The sequence below is a fragment of the Vipera berus genome, assembly GCF_964194415.1.
Source record: "Vipera berus genome assembly, chromosome: 5".
Lineage (NCBI taxonomy): Eukaryota > Metazoa > Chordata > Lepidosauria > Squamata > Viperidae > Vipera > Vipera berus.
In genome coordinates, this window is record NC_138207.1 from 78,905,491 (window position 1) to 78,921,272 (window position 15,782).

Below are 15,782 nucleotides of genomic sequence, written 5' to 3' on the forward strand. Positions count from 1 at the left end.
GCAATCATTTTAAATACATGCCAGTTGCCAAGTGACCAAATTTTGATCATGTGACTGTGAGGATGCCGTGATGGTTGTATGTGTGAGGACCAGTTGCAAGTCATTTTTTTTCAGCACTGCTGTAACTTCCAAAGGTCACTAAATGAATGATTGTAATAGGAGGACTACCTAAAATTATGGCATGCACCAGGGGGCCTCAACCTTGGCAACTTTAAGACTTGTGGACTTCAACTCCCAAAATTCCTCAGCCAGCAAAGCTGGCGTACACAAATTCCATAGCAGTTGATCCTGTTCAAAAGCAGCATATCTTTGAAGCAGCCGTGAATAACTGTTGCCTACATGTTTCAGCCATGCTCTAAGGTACTTTGCAAAGTCCCTCAAATACATGTTTACAATATTCCGAACTCCACGGGGCCTCCAAAAGCCGATGAAAAAGAGCTCGCCCAAAGGGCTGACATCCTTTAAACCCATCAGTCATTGTGAAAGCTGAGATTGATTGGTTTCGGGTAGTTTATGACCGAAAAAGATGATAAAAGTTGAAGAGAGAGAAAAAAATATTCTTCAATAATTTATGAAGGGCATCTAATTTTTTTTTACAAAAATCCGAGGCTCCAGTTACGACCGCCTGACCCTTTAGACCACATGGTAATAATCGTTGCTATTTCAAGGATCACATCTTGAAAAGTGGCACCGGAAGGTGTGTATGTGTGTGCGTTAATCCCTTTCTTTTGCCCCTCTTCTTGTATGTCCCAGTTAACACGAGGGGGGGGGTGTTGTGCGTGCCTGTGTGTGAAGGAGAGAGAGAGAGAAGAGAGAGAGAGAGGAGGGAGAAGAGAGAGAGAAAGAGAAAGAAAGAGGAGAGAAAAAGAGAGGAGAGAGAGAGGAAAGAGAGGAGAGAAGAGAGAGAGGAGAAAGAGAGAGAGAGAGGAGAGAGAGAGATATTGACTTTGTGCTGATGAGGAGCATGATGGACTGGAACTGCTATTATTAAAATGTCTTTTTCCACCGACCTTCTCCTCCCCCAGCGAATCCGGAAGGTAGGTATCAAGGGCAGCCAGCCAGAGCAGCAGCAGCAGCAGCAGCAGCAGCCGAGTTTTAATTGCTTTCTCAATGAAAGATAATCACCAGGTCCCAAGAGAGGCTTCCAGATTAGCACTCAACAACTCTTCCCCTCTGTGATCTCAGCCCTCTCATCCTGTTGCCTCCATTTACAGCCCATTCAGCAGTAAGTGGATCGAAGAAAGCCGCTCACCACTACCCATTAGTGACAGCAGATCTCTCCCGCTGCCACTCGGACTGACTTTCCTTTTCCTCTTTTTCTCTCTCTCTCTCTCTCTTAGAGGCTCCGTTCACTTTCCGCTCGCCTGGGTGGTTGCCGCTGCTTTTTACTCGCTCGACTCCTCCGGGACCACAAAGTTGAAACGCCGCGCAGCGCCGGGCCGGGCCGGGGCCGGGGGGAACCATGAGCGAACTGGAAGGGGACTTCGCCAAGCTTTTGCTGTTAAAAGATGATCGGATTAAAGAGCTGGAGAAGCGCCTGTCGGAGAAGGACGAGGAGATCCAGGAGCTGAAGAGGAAGCTGCACAAGTGTCAGTCCGTCCTGCCCGCGCCCACCACTCACATCGGACCCCGCACCACCCGGGCTCAAGGCATCTCCGCCGAGCCGCAGACCTACCGCTCTTTCCACGACCTCAGGCAGGCTTTTCGGAAGTTCACCAAATCCGAAAGGTAGGGGGCAATGCGGGGCGACGAGGAGTGGGTTTGGGCGGCGGCGGGGGGGGGGGGGGGTTGGGAGGAAGAGAAAGAAGAGGGGAGGGTTTTGTGTTTTTGTGTTTGTTTGTTTTTTTGCACGTGTTTAAATGTGTCACGGTTTGTACCCGGGTCTCCTCCCGGGCTGGAGGGCTGCAGCGACTTTGGGGGCGGAGTTCGAGTGGGCGCAGCCCTCGGGCACCCTCGGCCACCTCGCCTGCTGCTCGCCAAGCCTCCAGGTGGGGAGACAGGCGGGGGAGTGGGGGAAAACTTGTCCCGAAAGGCTGGCGGGGCTCCGGAGAAGCGACGCGTATCTGCCCAGCCCATCACGTGCCGTCGGAAGGTCGTGCAGAAGGGTCCGGCGAAGAACAACCAAGCGAAGCGGCAAGAGCCCCTGCTGTTTCCCCCTTCTCCCCCTTGCCCGCTCCGCGTGGCCCTAAACTTCTCGTTCCTGCCAAGCCCACGCCAAGCGGCTGCGGTGCCGCTTGAAACTCCCCCCCCCCTCCATCCTTTGGCAAGCCGGCTGCCTTTCTATTTTTGTTGAGCGTGTCCGGAACGGCCGGGCATGCGCAGTGGCGGTCGCCGAAGTCGCTTCGCCCTACCTTTCCTCCCGGCGCCTTCGGAAAGCGCTGCTCCCACGGAGGGAGGGGAGGAGGAGGAGGAGGAGGAGGAGGCTGTGCGAGTGAGGAAGCTAGGAGGTTCAAGGAGGAGGGGAGAGGCGCTGAGAAAGTCAGAGCCCTCCCTCTTCATTTTCTTCTTCTTTAGCAGTCTTTCCCTCCCTCCCTCCCTCCAGCATCCCGCCCGCCTCATCCCCACCCTGTCCAGCTGGCGGCGGCTTTGCTTTTTGCAAAAAAAAAAAAAAGAGAGAGAGAGAGAGAGAGAGAGGAAGGGGGAAAAAAAAGCCCCGGACACTAGAGAAGAAGCGCCATCGATCGGCCTCCGCATTAAACCCCCTGTGGACATTAGCGAGAGGAAGTGCATTAGAAGCTTTTAAGTCCCTGGAAGTGCAGAGCAAGAAAATGCGCGTTGCAGGATATTGAATATCCCATTAAGCTGCGCCTCTCTGCCCCTCCCTTTCCCTTCCTCCTCCCGCCCTCCTCTCTCTCTCTCTCTCTCTCTCTCTCTCCGTCCCTCCCTCCCTCCCTCTCTCTCTCTCTTTCTCTCTCTCTCCGTCCGTCCGTCCCTCTCTCTCTCTCTCTCTCTCTCTCTTTCTCTCTCCCTCCCTCCCTCCCTCCCTCTCTCTCTCTCTCTCTCTCTCTCTCTCTCTCTCTCTCTCTCTCTCTCTCTCTCTCTCTCTCTCTCTCTCTCTCTCTCTTTTTGATCAGCCCCCGCCGAGCCGAGCCCGAGTCGTCCGGCCTCGGTTGGGAGCGAGCGTTGCGGAGGCGCGCGGGCTGGGAAAGTTTAGCGGAGTCAGGCGGGCGCGCGCGGGATGGAACTGCCCCGGGCTTTGCGCGTGCCTGGCTCGATTGCGGGGCAGGGAGGTTTGGAGGAGCCGCGCCCGGCCTGGTTCTTTCGTCCGGATCTTCCAGCACAGGGGTCTTCAAACTTGGCCCTTTTAGGACTTGTGGACTTCAACTCCCAGAATTCCTCAGCCAGCTTTGCTGGCTGAGGAATTCTGGGAGTTGAAGTCCACAAGTCCTAAAAGGGCCAAGTTTGAAGACCCCTGTTCCAGCATTTAGAGCTGTTTTTGGGGAGGGGAGGGGTTATTATTACAGTGCCGCGGACCAAGTGCCTCTTTGGGTGCGTCTCTTCAAAAATGCGTTTTGACACCGGCGATTCCGAACCAACGTCCCCCTTCCTCACCCCACCCCACCTTCGCTGCACTTGACAAGTGCTGTATCTGAGGTTAAGCAGTGGGGCAGCTTGCAGTTGTGGGTGCTTCGTCACTGGAGGTTTTTAAAGAAGAGACTGGACAGCTACTTGTCTGAAATGGTGTAGGTCTCCTGCTGGAGCAGAGGGTTGGACTAGGTGACCTCCAAGGTCCCTTCCAACTCTATTCTGTAACTAAGGTTATCGGGACAATGGAAGCAAGAGGGTCAAGGAAGTTCTCTCTCTCTCTCTCTCTCTCTCTCTCTCTCTCTCTCCCTCTCTCTCTCTCTCCCTCCCTCCCTCTCTCTCCCTCCCTCCCTCCCTCCCTCCCTCCCTCTCTCTCTCTCTCTCTCTCTCTCTCTCTCTCTCTCTCTCTGTCACTCATTCACTCGCTCCATAAGGCTGATGGAGCCGGCAGGCAGCTGAAAAGCATGCCTTCGGAACAGCTGGGGACTTTCAATTCCCTTGTATTTTGTATGAAGGATATCTTGAGAATCTTTAATGTTCTGCAGGGACCTCATTGCATTCCCCTCCTCGTTATGTATTTATTTTATTTACTTATTTCAACATTGTTAAGCCTGCCCAACTTGGACACGGCGTCTCTGGGTGGCTTACAATAAAACACACAGTAATAGGATGTTGAGGAGGAGGTGATCCTGCTTTATATCTTTCATTTTATGCTTAACTATAAGCTCTTCAGGCAGGGAGCTCTTACTTGTAAAAGTTCCATGAGGTGTATAAATGGCAGATAATAAGAATGACCACTGATAGTGATGTAATACTAATCGCTAAGAGTGATGCCATCTGCTTTGCCCTGGTAGTGATAGTTAATAGTGATACTCTCTGATTTCCTTAGTTATTTATTCATGAATGAAACCATCATTTTCAGGAAAGAGGTTAAAAGGTGCACATCTGGCTTTGCTTTTTAGCAGGTGCATCTGTACTTACTGAAGGGCATCGTTTTAGGTGAGTTGATGCCATTGTGGGAAAGAAATATGACTCTCTTGGCCTTGGAGCCATTTGTTAAAATAAATAATTCAGCTATTTTACCTCCTACTCAGTGAATTTGCTGTGATAGGAAAGACAATGGAAGATGGTAAATATAGGAAGGGTAAAGATGGAATATGGGACGCGGTGGCTCAATGGGTTAGGACGCTGAGCTTGTCGAAAAGAAGGTCGGCAGTTTGGCGGGTCGAATCCCGAGTGCCGTGTAGCAGAGTGAGCGCCTGTTACTCGTCCCAGCTTCTGCCAACCTAGCTGTTCGAAAGCACGTAAAAATGCAAGTAGAAAAATAGGGACCACTACGGTGGGAAGGTTACAGCGTTCTGTGCGCCTTTGGCGTCTAGTCATGCCGGCCACATGACCACGGAGACATCCTCAGACAAGCGCTGGCTCTTCGGCTTTGAAACGGAGATGAGCACCGGCCCCTAGAGTCGGAAACGACTAGCATGCATGTGCAGGGGAACCTTTACCTTTACCTTTAAAGATGGAAAACAATGTTTATCTGCAACCATCAACTATGAAGTGTAGAAGCACAATAAATACCTTCCAATTTCTCAGCTGAGTTGTGTTCAGGCACATATTGGATATTGTAAGCTGTCCAATTATTTGGGGTTTCTTTTTAATAAATTAAAATGGCTTAGTCAGATTATGCCCTTGTATAGGTAGCCCTCGACTTACAGCAGTTCGTTTAGTGACCGTCCAAAGTTACAAGGGCACTGAAAAATGTGACCTACCACCGTTTTTCATAGTTTCGACCTTTGCAGCATCCCCATGGTCATGTGATCAAAATTCAGACGCTTGCCAACTGGTTCATACTTATGACCGTTGCAGTGTCCCGGGGATCGTGTGATCCCCTTTTGCAACCTTCTGACAAGCAAAGTCGATGGGGAAGCCAGATTCACTTAACAATCCAGGTTACTAACTTATCAACTTAACCACTGTGGCAAGAAAAGCTTTAAAATGGGGCAAAACTCATTTAACAAATGTCTCACTTAACAACAGAAGTTTTGGACTTGATTGTGATAGTTAGTCGAGGACTACCTGTAATAGCCAAAGGTTGGGTTCTGGGTACTTAGCAACACTAAAATCTTTTTTTTTTAAAGCCCTTATCTCCAAACATGGAAGAATCACTGTACAGTAGGCCAGCTTCTTTTAAAAAAATAAAAAAGTGTTTTGGTGTGGAGAGAAAAGCAGGTAAGGGTGGAACAGGGAAGGATTGTCACTCTTAAGGAGGTCCATGGTCAGCAAAATGACCAGTGGTTTCTCTTAAATTGTGAGACACATCCCATGCAAGAAAAGCCAGAAGGGTGTGATTAAAAACTGGCTTCTTTGCAGTGTCAACTGTGGCTTGAAAAAACTGAATGTGCTTTCAGATTTGGCTTCATTTTTAGGCTATTTCTGGTTAGCGTGTCTTCTCAAAACTACTGGAGTTTGGGGAGTTGTGCAGCTGAAATTGGGGCAGGTTGTCAGCATCTTTTAAGACATGCGGGTCACTAGATGCTCCCCCCTCTCTTTATTTAAAGGGAGGCACAGGAGTCTTTGCTACATTTTGCCATCTTTTTTTTTTTAAAAAAAGATCGTGTTAAAGACTGAGGTTATTTTATGAATTTTGAAAGTCCTGCTTTCAAGGCCAGAGGTTCACTTGAAAGAGACTACTGTAGGTCTTGTGTTAAAATTAAACTGGGTTTGTAAATATAGGATTTTAAAGTTAGGGTTCTACGGAGCCTGGTATTCCCACTGGAAAATGATTTTGAAAGAGGTTTTTGCAAGGCAGTGGATTCCTTTCCTTCCTGCTCTTTTCCAACCAGGAGGGGAACAGAGAGTTAGTTTTACATTTATCAGATGTCAAAGTTTTTTTCTTCTTCTTCTTCCAACATTTATTGGAATTATTAAGGCCTGACTTCCTCTTTTTTTGTGGTTTACACTAGGACATAGGGTAAAACTTTTTTTTCCCTTCCTTAGCATTCGGACTCCTGCTTTCCAATCGAAGCCATGAAGTTTATTTTCAGCACACTGAGTCACTGTAGCAGGGAGTTATGACAAGTATAATATATGGAGATCGTAATGGTTGGAATTGAGGGTGGGAGAGATTCACTAGCATATTTAAAGGAACAGAATGTCTTTTAATAACAAGACCACAGGCAGCTTTGATTCTCTTTTTCTGACCTGCTTCTTTAGATGCACAACGTTTGGCTTTAAACATTTCAGTTATTTTTAACATCATCTTAGATACGGCATTCTATTTTCTCTCATTAGAAGCAGTACCTTCCATTTCTGATCAGTAAAAAGAAAAAGGCTGCAACTCTCCATTGAGAAAGTCTCTACCTGGGGTCTTCAAACGTGACCCTTTTATGACTTGTGGACTTCAACTCCACCAAGGTCAAGAGCCTTGGTCAGGGGTGTCAAACTGCCGGCCCGCGGGCTGGAGCGTCATGGAGAAACCGCGCCCATCCCATTTTCGGCAATGGGAAAAAGTTCCGTGACGTCGCGAGTTTGACATACCTGGCCTTGGTGGAGCAGTGGGCTAATGCCTCCTTAAGTAACACCAGCTGCCTACAATTAGTGCAGGTTCGAGTCCCACCAGGCTCAAGGTTGACTCAGCCTTCCATCCTTCCAAGGTAGGTAAAATGAGGACCCAGATTGTTGGGGGCAATAAGTTGACTTTGTAAAAATGCCGCTTGGGGGTGGGGCCAAAAGCCCTAATAAGCAGGCATATACATAGAATGAAGGCTATTGCTAAGCACATTGATTTGTGCTTCTTAGATTGTAAGCCGCCCTGAGTCTTCGGAGAAGGGCGGGATATAAATGGGATTAAAAAAAAACAACTCCCAGAATTCCTCAACCAGCATGCCTGGCTGAGGAATTCTGGCAGTTGAAGTCCACAAGTCATGAAAGGGCCAAGTTGAAAGACCTCTGTTCTGTATACTTGGAGAAAATTCAGTGGAACTTACTTTTGAATGGATATGTATGGCATTGTAAATTTCTAATTTTAAATTTAAAAAGCCTGAGAGTTCACCATTGACACTGCTAATGTATGTGGGAGTAAGACCCATAGTAAACAAAATACCTTACTAATACCACAATAAACAGAATATCTTACTATTAAACACATTTAGGTTTACAGTGCGCTTCCCATTAAATTGGATTTAGCCTGGAAAAAAGATAAGCATGAATTAACATGATATAGCTTCTCTGTTAAAATGAGAATATATGACCAGTACATTTTCCGTGTGGGATTCTAAGTGAAGTTGAAGTTTCTGGGAAACGTCTTAATATTTAATGACCAAAGAAGAAGGCTTAATTAGATAATTTTATGTTTCGTCTTAAGCGCCAGGTGCAGTCTGAACTTTTCCTTCCATTTCTATCTCAGATGCACAGATTCAAAGTAATTGTAATTGAACAAATAAACTACTTAAGCACAACATAGAGATTATGCACCTAAGCCTTTCCCCACTACTATGTTAAAGTGCTATCTACCCATGGGTAAGTTGAAACAAAATAGCACCAACATATAAATTTCCTGTCCCCATTGCCAAATCCCATTCTGTCTCTATTGTACCTGTTCTGTGTCATTGTCAAATATTATGGAACTTGTAGAAAATGTGTTCCTCATGATAGATGGGGTTTTCTTCTAAAAATTTCTTGTCAGCCTTTTCAGTACATTTTGAGCCAGCCATGGAAACAGACCTTATGGCACTACAGCATGAATGGAGCGGATCAGATTTAAGGAGTCTGTGCTGTTCTGCAACTTAAGCTGCTTGACTTTCCCATGTGAAGTGCCTGGAAATGAACCCAGCTTTTAAAACAGGGGTCTTCAAACTTGGCCCTTTTATGATTTGTGGACTTCAACTCCCGGAATTCCTCAGCCAGGCTGAGGAATTCCGGGAGTTGAAGTCCACAAGTCATAAAAGGGCCAAGTTTGAAGACCCCTGTTTTTTAAAAAAATCCCTTTCCAGATTTTAACCCCATATTTTGTTGGTCATAGTGGCAGTCAGGGATTCTGTCGAGACCACCCATTCTACAGCCCTTGATTAGTGGTCCTTCCCATCTGAATAAGTCATTCTCTTTTCCACGGGCAGGTCCTTGAGGACATGGATAGAACCATCTCCAGAGTTTAAAAAGTCTTGAGGTCCAACTCACTGTTGAGTGCAGGAGTTGCTCCCTTGAGTTGAGTGTGAAATGATGGGGTGGTGGTGGACTCAATGCAACCCTTCACTGTTCTTGCTGTTGCTGTGGCAGCAGTTTCCTTGCAGCAACTTCCTTGCCTTCTCTCTGCCATACTAAGCAGCTTCAACAAGCTCCAAACGTGACCTGATCCTAGCGCAGGAGAAATGGAAGGAGAAGTCACTTTTGTTTTGATCCCTCTACTGTAGGATGGTCAAGATGAGGTATGTATGGGCTTTGCTTGCTTCTTTGCTGTACTCTGCAGATTGTATCCACATACCTCGGATTCTTTCCCCCCTCAGCTCTTTCTCCTACTTGCAACATATCTTTCTCCCTTCCTGGCCACCCCCAGCCTCTTGTCCCTCTGTTTTTAGGGCAGCTTCCTTGCTGTTGCTAATCCAGGCATCTGAATGAGGCTGGTGCCCTCCAGGCTGAGAGCTGCTCCACCAGTCTCCAACTACGTGGGAGAAGGAATGTCTCCCGGCAGGTGCAGGCAGCTGCTTTCCACCACCACCTGCAGGCCACACGGTAGAGATGCCAAGGTGGTTGCATTGAGGAAAGTTGGGTTGCTTTCAAGCAATCCCTGAGTCTTCCATAGCCAATCTGTGCGGCTGGTTGGCTGTCTGTGCAGTTGCCAAGGATCTTTTCTCCTCTCAGCACTTGGTGACTTTCCAAGAGAAGGGAGGGGAAAAATTCTGATATGCAGCTTGCAAAAGGATTCAAAGCAGCGATGGACGGAGATCTGATAAGCCTTGCACGGAATTGTAAGGCTGAGTGGTATTAGTTGCCATGGCTAAATAGTGCCGCTTGTTTAGAAGCAGTTTGATTGTAATTCACTACTTTCTCTCCCCACCTCTTATGTCACTTATGGTTTTGCAAAAAGAAGGTGGGGAGTAGTTGCACCATTCTTCTTACGGGGCCATTCATTCATGGAACATTCATTCATTCATTTCACTGTTCCACAGTGGACTGGTTCAAGAAAAAAAGGGGGGGAACCCTGTTTTTATTGGTCCAGCAGTCCAGGACAAAATGGATGTGGAGGGCAGTGATCGGTGCCTAGAGGAGAGAGGACAGTGGCTAGTTGTACTACAGGCCTTTGCTTCTGGTGAAATGAACCGCTGCAGGCCAATCAGACACCACTGGTTGCACATGCAGAAGCTGGAAAACATGATTTATTGCAAGAAAAGATGGGTGGAAGTTATCTTCACTGGTGGCATGTAGAAAATGACATTCTGGATTTCTGATTTTGAGGAAGAACCAGCCCCTGCATCTGCGCTGGGACGATCTGGTTGTGCAGCTTGATGTTCTCTTGGCTTCTCCCTGCTGGATTATTGGGAAATGAGAAAACAAACAAATGAGAAAACTGAAGGGCAGAAACAGCCCCAGAGAAGGAGGATGCAGACCTTACCATGATTGTGCAACTTGTTAAGACCTGCATAGTGGGAGAACTGGAACAAACTAGTTGCTGGGGGAGATGCAGTAAGTGAAACTGAATTACCATTAATGGCCCCTTGGTCCTGAAAGGCATAGATGAGTCCAGAGGCACATCCAGGCTTGTTCTGTGGTCCTGCAGAGGATGTCAACCTCATCATGGATACAGGACTACCTAGCCTCAGATGTTGTAGACTAGACAAATCCCTCGTGTTAGACATTGCTGACTATTTTCAGCTCTTGGCACTCGCCTAATTGGAGACATTAGAGTTTACAGTTGGTTCATTATTCATGTCCATTATTTGATGTCGGGAATGTACTGCCAAATATCCAAAAGAGACAACTTGAGCTTGAGTTTAGGCAGAAGACTTAAAACTGCATTCAGGAGCTGATGCAGTTTAAATCTACCGATTTTCTCACATTTATTTATTTATGCTGATAGGGTGTAATTTATTTCTGTTTTCTGTTGCCCTTCCCTCCCCAAATATGTTTTTTTTTGGTATTCTTTTCATCACTGTCATTGTATTCTATTTCTTACTGAGTGATTACACAAATAAAGGTGATAAATCTATGCTGGGGCTCTGCTAAGTTTCAGATTTGATCTTTAAAATATGCTTTGGAGCATTCAAGAACGTGAATAGCAGCACCTACTTAAAACAAATTAAAGCAGAAGCATTTCCCCCCCAGTTATAATTAGCTTTGTCTCGGATTAAAATTAAAGAACCAACTTCATTTTTTAAATAATAATAATAATACGGGCTTGGATTGCTTTACAAGAGGTATTCCTTCCATTGTCTATGGAGATTCTCCGTTATCCAGGTCGTGGTTATCCCAAAGGTGCTTTTTCAAAAGGTAACTATGTTGTTTTTCCTTGAGGAAGAAGACATTTCACTTGTCATTCAAGAAGCTTCTTCAGTGAACTGAAGAAGCTTCTTGGATGACAAGCAAAACACCTTCAAGGAAAAACAAGTCCAGTTGCCTTTTGAAAAAACACTTTTGGGTATTCTTTCCCATGCATCATAGAACACCTCTTTTAAGAAAACAGATGCTATCTGCAGTTTTTATAAGCAAGTTGACATAGTATAAAAATTGACTTATGTTGGATTCGAACTGGAAGAGTTATGCTCAGATCTGTGGTTAAATATGAGCTCAATTGGGTCTGCCATTCTCAGCCTAAGATTATTGTCCTGATTAAAACAAAAAACCTCTGGAAATCCATAAACCTGTTGTGGATGAAATTAAAGATTAATTATATTTTAATATATTTTAAAATATGTATAAAATAGAATATATAAAATAAGAAATAGTGTATATAAAAATAGTATATCTGTACATTTGTTGTTATTTCATATTATTTATTGACTTTTCTTTTTAATTTATCGTGATAAGCTGGCCAGAATCATGTTTTTGTCAGATGGGTAGCCATGTAAATATGATACTTAAATAAAAATAATAACCCATTAATGATGGGTTATTTCTGAAATCCCCATTCAAATGTTCATTGTAACCAGAGATAGATTTGGAATGTGCTGGGGGAAAAAAACCCCTCTGAAAACTAAGATGAAAGAGTAATTCTTATTTTCAGTTATTTTTTAAATTCTCTATAAGAAAATTTTAAACTACCGATTAAATAATAGACCACTATTGTTTTTGAGCAAGAATTTTATAAAAGAAAATGCTCATATATATTTAGCATGGGGTGCACCCTGATGTTGAAAATAACATGCAAAATGATGTTGGAGATTTAGCTAAATATGGGAAATATTTTTAGTTTTTACACTGATATTTCTGTTGAATAGCCATGCACTAGTTCTTTTTGTTACATTGCATAATTAGGCATTGTTACACAAGAGAGCACAACATCCAGAAGGTCAAAGATGGTATGTGAAAAATTACTTCCTTTCACTTGTATGATAGCGTTGGAAGTTTTTTGCCTCTGGTATCTGTGAAATAATAAACAAATATATCATAATTACTGTTAGCAAGCTGTTTTTGGCTTAACATACCATTATCATATATCCTGTATAGCTGTTTATGTTATGTTTATGTTAAATGGGGAGAGGACACTGTTGCTAATCTTTCTTTTGAAAAGATTTTGGTTCTGATTTATGGGAATTGATATTCCGACATATCTGGGTCACACCATTTCAGATTCTTTAGTTTCCATTTCTTTAGTTATTATCTTTTATACAATATATGGCAACTCAGACTTATTGAGCTGGTTTGTCAATTAGTTCTCTTATCTACCTCAAATTGGTGATTTTACATCTATTCCTATAAGATGAAGTTATGCAAACTTTTAGGAAGATCACTCATTTTTTTTAGCAATGTCCATCAGAAATTAGTGGGAATGGCTACAACTTAAATTGTAGATTGTCTGGTCTATTATGTGCCTAATTATTCTCTCTCTGCCTTTTCTATTAATACTGTAAAAGGCCCTTTGGCACTGCATCTGTACAAATTGTTGGGTTATAAATGCTGCTGCTGACGTTTACCTGACTTTCACTATAAGGTTGCATGATTTTCTTCCTTCTAAATCATATAATAGTTTCTGCCACATGATATGCCCTCCCTCTTCCCTCCCCCCTCTTAATCTATAGCTATTCAGCCAAAAAAAGTTATAAGATCCTTTTAAAATATGCTAAAAATTAAATATGTATGTATGTGTATGTGTGTATGTATATCATATGTATATGTAGAAAGAAAATAAAAGCCCATTGTCAATCAGAGCTGTGCATTGCTAGCAGCATTCCAAAGTATTTTGGTTTGGATCTCATTCAAGTAGCATTTACTGTGATGGACAGAAAAAGCAAGACTGACTTTATTTTGAGTTCAACTCCTAGTGACTTTATGCAGAAGCCAGTGTAGGGCTTTTTAAAAATTATTTAGTAAAAGTATGTGATTGGTATGTCATGATCTTTTTCTTCATGTTTTTTTTCAACTTCCCAGTCTAGCCAACAGACCTAAGGCTTTGTGGTAGTCTCCCATCCAAACAGTGATCAGCCTGAATCCTGGTTAGCTGGGTTTTTTTTCCAAGCTCATCCCAGACAATTTAGGTCAGAGGTCACCAACCTTTGTCAGTTGGCGGACCGGAGGAAAAGGGAGCAGGAAGCTAGTGATACTTGCTAGCCCTGCCCCATTCTTGCGTGGTACAGCGCCTTGTTTCTGCGCCCTGTGGCATGGCGGGAGTCCATTTTTGTGGCCCTTGGAGCGGCGGTGCCCCATGTTTGCGCCCCATGGTTCAGCATCCTGTTTTTGTGCCCCATCCTGTTTTTGTGCCCTAGGGCCATGGCAGTAGCACAAGTGACAGGGTATGCACGGCCAAGCGCATGCACTGCCCAGCCTGTACCGCGGCCCGGTGGCCAGGAGGCCACAGCCCTCAGGTTGGGGACCCCTGATTTAGGTACTTCCAATCTGTTGGACTTTACCAAGAGTTATCATTTGAAAAAAAGAGAGAGAGAAATGTTCCCATAACATGCACACATTTTTTAAAAAATTAATGAAATGTTTTGCATTCATGTGACATAGTAAAAAATAGATCTACATGGGCTGAGTTTGCACAACAAGCCAGGCAAAGTGTAATTGACTAGCCCAGGGGTAGGCAACCTTGGCTCTTTTATGACTCATGGACTTCAGCTCCCAGAATTCCTGAGCGAGCCAGCTGGCTCAGGAATTCTGGGAGTTGAAGTCCACGAGTCATAAAAGAGCCAAGGTTGCCTACCCCTGGACTAGCCTGTAATTCAGCGTGTTATGTGTATCATATAAATCTCTCATGCTGGTAGAATCCCTTGAGATATTTATTTACTTAAAACAGTTGTATAGCTTCTCCTCCTACCATAACCAATTCTGAGTGACTTCAGGAAAAATTCCCAATTGTTTTTTTTTTAATTTATACATCTGATATCTGATAAAACCTTTACCATTGGCAGGATAAACAGACCAATATGCAGTCCTGCGCAGACATAAATTCCACTTTCTTAATGGAAAATTATTCTCAGATATGTCTGTTTAGATTTATAGTCTGATATTTCATGGAACCAACTTTCCATGAAATAAGTGACTTCACTTCCGAAAAGCTTTAATATCTCTAAGGGTTATCAATGTAAGGCATTCACGTCATCTGGAGACGTTTTTATGATTGTTTGGAAAAGAACAACTTGAAATCACTCCTTCCAGAGCTGGCTCCTTTATTGGGAAGAAACAAGATGTTATTCTGAGCAGCAGAATACGATTGATCTAGGATCAAGAATTGTAATTATCCTGCCATTCAGATAAAGATATTTGCATTCAGATAAAGATTCATCGGCATATAAAGATCTGGCCTTCACTAAAGGCTTTGAGATCCCAGATAGTCTGTGAGATCACAGAAGAAGAAAAAAATTCTGGCCAGAACTTACTTTCAACAAAGATTCAGCTGCCAAAGTAATCTGTAGGGACAAGAGGCTATATGTTTCATCTTATCTTATTTAGAGGTAATTGTCGCTTAGTGACCACAGTTGGGACTGGAACATGATCACTAAGTGGTGCAGTCACTAAACAGAAAATGACCTCACTTCTGAGGGCCTCTTCAAATGAACTCTGTAATAACTGCAATATTAAATTTTATTTGAAACATTTTGAATAAATCTTCCTTATCTTGGTTGCTTTATTGGGGTCTAGCACAGAGTTCCCCAACTTTTCCAGGTTGGCAGCCCAGAGTGGGGGGAGAAGGGAAAGAGGGAATGATTTTGTGGGACGCTCACGTGAGTGGGGCCACAAGTGCCTGCCACAAGGCTTGCGTGGGTGGGACCATAAGCTCCCGCAACGACATGAGGAAAAAGTGAGACCGTGAACAACTGCAACGAGGCTTGTGTGAGTGAGACTGCGAGCACCTATGACAACGCTCACATGTGTGGGGCCGCAACCAGCCACGACGCTTGTGCGAACGGGGCTGCGACTGCCTGTGATGCTTGTGGCAACTCTCGTGTGAGTGGGGAGGTGTGCACATGAAGCAAACAATCCTTTTAAAGGAAGGTATTTTGTTTTGGTTTTGTGTTTTAAAAAGATTCTCATTTACATACGGATACTTTTATGTTGCTTTGTTTGGTGTAAAAATAAAGGCATAACTAAGTGAAATTCTCTCTGAATATATTAGTACACTCATGGCCCCAATCAAACACTAGTTTACCTTTATCTATAAATACATTAAGGAAAAGATATAACACATCTACTTCTCTTATTCCCTGCTTAATGTTTAACCATCCACTATGTATTTTACTGCTACTATTACTACTACTACCACCACCACCACCAAATTATTTAATTTATATGCCACCAAACTCAACATCTCTCTGTGGCTCACAACAAAGAAATAAAACATAATTTTTCAAATAATTTTTATAAAGTAAAATAATTCATGTTTTATTCTCACAACACATCACTTTTATTAGATCCAGGAAGCGTCAACTCTATTTTCTTGTAAAATATTCAAAAACTGAAGCATAATTTATCACATGCGTTTTCAAAACCAACAAATGTACATTATGTTTTTCCAGCTTTCTTATATTGTAACCTACCAAGCTATCTGTTTCGGTATTAGATTTTATCTCTTTTGGCATTGACCTTATTTTTGATAAGAGCTAAATAAG

At 43.8% G+C, this 15,782-nt stretch overlaps 1 protein-coding gene across 1 annotated transcript in view; it reads left to right on the forward strand.

The window, feature by feature from the left end:
* Positions 1-1,462: 1,462 nt before the first annotated feature.
* Positions 1,463-15,782, forward strand: part of PRKG1 (protein kinase cGMP-dependent 1) — a gene marked incomplete at both ends in the record, with an annotated part of 886,380 nt that continues 872,060 nt past the window's right edge. The window contains one exon of the mRNA XM_081328338.1: positions 1,463-1,728. Coding sequence (XP_081184464.1) covers positions 1,463-1,728 — 266 coding nt within the window. The remainder of the gene's footprint in view (positions 1,729-15,782) is intronic.